Raw genomic sequence first — 5,293 nt, 5'->3', positions numbered from 1 at the left:
TCGATGTCACACCAGGATATATGTAACATTGTGATTAACATGTAACATCGATGTCTCACCAGGATATATGTAACATTGTGATAAACATGTAACATCGATGTCACACCAGGATATATGTAACATTGTGATTAACATGTAACATCGATGTCACACCAGGATATATATATCATTGTGATTAACATGCAACATCGATGCCTCACCAGGATATATGTAACAATGTGATTAACATGTAACATCGATGCCTCACCAGGATATATGTAAAATTGTGATTAACATGCAACATCGATGCCTCACCAGGATATATGTAACATTGTGATTAACATGCAACATCGATGCCTCACCAAGATATATGTAACATTGTGATTAACATGCAACATCGATGCCTCACCAGGATATATGTAACATTGTGATTAACATGCAACATCATTGTCTCGACGGGATATATGTAACATTGTGATTAATATCGCTGTCTCATCCGATTAAATATGTAACAGTGTGACAACAAACATTGCTCTTTCGCCCGGTTATATGGAACTTTGTGACTAACATACAACCTCGCCGCTGTTTCGCCCGGTTACAGACAGGCAAGCAGGCTGGCAGGGAGACGGGCAGACTGATCGATCAATCGATCCTGATGGGGCCATGATGAGAAACGAATCAGTTAAATTCATTGCGGGGTCGCTTCCGCGGACTAAATGGGTATTTTACGCACGCCTCTTATTGTCTTATGACACGTGGACGTTTGGAGACCCATCAAGGTGGTCAATGAAACGCTCCTTAAATCCTTACCACTGGAGGGGATTCTCCATTTCGCCTAAACAGACTGAAACTGCAACTGCTGCGGAGGCGTTGGATTGTGTGTTTTATTCAGTTTGTGTGTCATTTTTGCCGTGTAGATAAGAATTATATTCTGTCTTCCTGTTTTCATAAAGTGTAATGGAGAAGTCATTTCCTTCACCGCCACATGAATATGTCTATGTTATTTGAAATACTTCCTATTTTTTAACTTCGCATGATATTTCAAATCATGTGTGCCGTGTTGATGCATGGTCAGATCAAGTTTACCGTATTGATGCAGGGTCAGATAAAGTGTGCTGTACTATTCAGGGTCAGAACATGTGTGCCGAATTGATGCAGAGTCAGATCAAGTTTACCGTATTGATGCAGGGTCAGATAAAGTGTGCTGTACTATTCAGGGTCAGAACATGTGTGCCGAATTGATGCAGAGTCAGATCAAGTTTACCGTATTGATGCAGGGTCAGATAAAGTGTGCTGTACTATTCAGGGTCAGAACATGTGTGCCGAATTGATGCAGAGTCAGATCAAGTATGCCGTATTGATGCAGGGTCAGATAAAGTGTGCCGTATTGATGCAGGGTCAGATCATGTGTACCGTATTGATGCAGGGTCAGATCAAGTGTACTGTATTGGTGCAGGGTCAGATCAAGTGTACCGTATTAATGCAGGGTCAGATCAAGTGTACCGTATTAATGCAGGGTCAGATCAAGTATGGTGTATTGATGCAGGGTCAGATCAAGTGTACCGTATTGATGCAGGGTCAGATCAAGTATGGTGTATTGATGCAGGGTCAGATCAAGTGTACCATATTGATGCAGGGTCAGATCAAGTGTACCGTATTGATGCAGGGTCAGATCAAGTATGGTGTATTGATGCAGGGTCAGATCAAGTGTGCTGTATTGGTGCAGGGTCAGATCAAGTGTACCGTATTGATGCAGGGTCAGATCAAGTATGGTGTATTGATGCAGGGTCAGATCAAGTGTACCATATTGATGCAGGGTCAGATCAAGTGTACCGTATTGATGCAGGGCCAGATCATATGTACTGTATTGGTGCAGGGTCAGATCATGTGTGCTGTATTGGTGCAGGGTCAGATCAAGTGTACCGTATTGATGCAGGGCCAGATCATGTGTACTGTATTGATGCAGTGTCAGATCAGTTATGCTGTATTGATGCAGAGTCAGATCAAGTGTACCGTATTGATGCAGGGTCAGATCAAGTATGCCGTATTATTGCAGGGTCAGATCATGTGTGCCGTATTAATGCAGGGACAAATAATGTGTACCGTATTGCTGCAGGGTCAGATCAAGTATGTCGTATTGATGCAGGGTCAGATCATGTATGCTGTATTGATGAATGGTCAGATCAAGTGTACCGTATTGATGAATGGTCAGATCAAGTGTACCGTATTGATGCGGGGTCAGATCAAGTGTATCATAGTGGTGCAGGGTCAGATCAAGTGTACCATATTGATGCAGGGTCAGATCAAGTGTACTGTATTGGTGCAGGGTCAGATCAAGTGTACCGTATTAATGCAGGGTCAGATCAAGTGTACCGTATTAATGCAGGGTCAGATCAAGTATGGTGTATTGATGCAGGGTCAGATCAAGTGTACCGTATTGATGCAGGGTCAGATCAAGTATGGTGTATTGATGCAGGGTCAGATCAAGTGTACCATATTGATGCAGGGTCAGATCAAGTGTACCGTATTGATGCAGGGCCAGATCATGTGTACTGTATTGATGCAGGGTCAGATCATGTGTGCTGTATTGGTGCAGGGTCAGATCAAGTGTACCGTATTGATGCAGGGCCAGATCATGTGTACTGTATTGATGCAGGGTCAGATCAGTTATGCTGTATTGATGCAGGGTCAGATCAAGTGTGCTGTATTGGTGCAGGGTCAGATCAAGTGTACCGTATTGATGCAGGGCCAGATCATGTGTACTGTATTGATGCAGGGTCAGATCAGTTATGCTTTATTGATGCAGGGTCAGATCAAGTATGCTGTATTGATGCAGGGTCAGATCAAGTGTGCTGTATTGGTGCAGGGTCAGATCAAGTGTACCGTACTGATGCAGGGTCAGATCAAGTGTACTGTATTGATGCAGAGTCATATCACGTGTACCGTATTGATGCATGATCACATCAAGTGTATTGTATCGGATGATATTGTGAGTAGCATGCATGTATTAGGGAAACGTAACTTTGAGATTATCGCAAAACATCGCTGCTCTGTTAAGAGAAACTAGCATTTTAAAGTACCATGTACTGTCGCACCAAGATTTAATGAAACGTAACATTGTGTTTAACATGACTATTGCTGCCTTGTCCGACCAAACCTAACCTTGACAAAAACAACATCGTAACAACGTCTGAATACAATAGTGCATATGCGCACACACCGAGTACTGCAAACATTATGCCTACATCCCAAGTGGATCTTAGGGCAATTCCATTAAAATCAGACGTCTCTCACTTCCATCCGAAATCTCTCTGCAAGAACAACGTAACGTATAGGGGTAAAAGATCTGATTTTAATTACAGTAAACTACGTTTATAACGGACACGCTTATTGCGAACTGGCCGATATAACGAACTTACTTTTTTGGTCCCGGTCATTTGTTGTATATATGCTGTATGTATGCTTATAACGAACTACGGTTATAACAAACTAAATTAAGTGGCCCCTTTGAGTTCGTTATAACCGTAGTTTACTGTAGATTGATTCCGGATAAGAATAGGTACACACCACTCCTGAATGTATTAGGAGGAGTCGACTAATGAGGATCGGGTGGTTCCATTGATCGATTGTCTGCCATTGTCCCCGACAGCGTGAATACATTGCCACCACCCACTTGTCTGTTTGTTTGCTGTTTAACGTCGCACTCAGCAATATTCCAGCTATTTGGCGGTAGTCTGTAAATAATTTAGTCTAGACCAGACGATCCAGTGATTGACATCATGCGCATCTATTCACGCAAATGGTAAACGACGATATGCATCAACCAAGTCAGCGAGCCTGACCACCCGATCCCGTTAGTCGCCTCTTACGACAAGCATAGGCGCCTTTTAGGGCAAGAATGGGCTGCTGAAGACCTATCTAGACCGGATCTTCACGGGCAGCCTTCAATGACCGGTGGACCTGGTCAAAACTCGATTATTTGCAGGCTCCGCAAAATGCGGTTGAAAAGAACGTTCACTTACTAAATATTTTGAGAATCCCAAATCATGTCAATTGGCCGAAAAGCCTGTCTAGTTTCCAAATGGCGATTGGTTTAGACACCTTAAAACGTATCCTTCCCAATGGTGTCTGCACAAGTAAACAACATCTCATGCCGATATGCGTGTTCTGTCTCAACAAACCATTTAAATTTTTTCTGTAAGATCAGTTAATTCTAAGACATAGTGATAGACAGTTTCACATCCTGAAATGATTAAGACGCACATTTTTTGGGCGATCGATCCTCTTGACTTTCTCGTTATAATGAAAGCTGGTAGACCAAAGGGATCCGAGAGCTGGTTTAGGTGCGAGTGTCTTGATTGGGGCTCAGCTAAAAAATAAGTACTGTAAGTTGTTCGAGAGAACAAACATTGGTTAGGTTCTTAAGTTGCCGCTATTTACATAGGAAATCGTATCAAGAGACCTGACTCCCATCACAACAATGGTTCTACCATTATCCACATGGCCCTCGAGACATTGCAATCGACCGATTTGTCCATTTACTGGTACTCGGGAAACTGAGATATGGATGAAAGCTAACTGTGGCAAATATATCAGCATTTGTCATGGAACACAGGTGGCAAGTGGAGCCGAACCCCAATTGCAGGAATACACTTACCTTTCGCCGTACCGGAAGTAGTTGGCCTCGTCTAGTATTTAATGAGTATTTAAGAAGGAAATAGCAAAAACAGATGAAGAGGAAAGGATATTGAGGATGAGAAGATCCACACACGCTGGCCTCAAACGATACCATTTTAATATCCTAAATCCAAATAATATTTCTGTTATCGCCAGCCGTCAACCATTGGTTGAAAATGGCAAAAGTTAATGTGAATATTCGTAACATATTGAAATTGTTTAAAAGGGTTCGAGATCTTCAGTTCGCTAATGTTCGGAAACAGCCTTTAACTGAATGGATGTCAGTGAGTGGTGTCAACCCGCTGCTGCAACATTCCAGCTATACCACGACGGTCCACGGTCTGTAATAGTAATCGTGAGTGAGTATGGTTTTATGCCGCTTTTAGCAATATTCCAGCACTATCAAGGCGGGGGACACCAGACATGGGCTTCACACATTGTACCCATGTCGGGAATCGAACCCGTGTCTTCGGCGTGACGAGCTAACGCTTTAACCACTAGGCTACCCGACCGCCCAATAAAAATCGAGTCTTGACCAGGCAAAGTGATGGTTGACTGCATGAACACCACAATTGCCGTCGGGCACGAAAACACATGTAATGATCGTCATCATATTTTGCAACTACACGATCCTCCT

General features: G+C 42.9%; 1 protein-coding gene across 1 annotated transcript; it reads left to right on the top strand.

The window, feature by feature from the left end:
- The first annotated feature begins 1,294 nt into the window (after positions 1-1,294).
- LOC125371962 (involucrin-like) lies at positions 1,295-3,046 on the top strand. The gene has a single exon (XM_048380712.1). It carries the CDS (start codon positions 1,295-1,297, stop codon positions 3,044-3,046), a length of 1,752 nt encoding a protein of 583 aa, XP_048236669.1.
- Positions 3,047-5,293: the final 2,247 nt, after the last annotated feature.

The sequence above is a fragment of the Haliotis rufescens genome, unplaced genomic scaffold (genome assembly GCF_023055435.1).
Source record: "Haliotis rufescens isolate VD_foot unplaced genomic scaffold, xgHalRufe1.0.p SCAF_1, whole genome shotgun sequence".
In the NCBI taxonomy this organism is placed as follows: domain Eukaryota; kingdom Metazoa; phylum Mollusca; class Gastropoda; order Lepetellida; family Haliotidae; genus Haliotis; species Haliotis rufescens.
The sequence above is the reverse complement of the archived record's forward strand: the minus strand, read 5'-3'. Positions and strand labels throughout refer to the sequence as shown.

Excerpts from the sequence above, each read along its gene's own strand:
- LOC125371962 (XM_048380712.1), top strand. The coding sequence starts at position 1,295 with ATGTGTGCCGAATTGATGCAGAGTCAGATCAAGTATGCCGTATTGATG.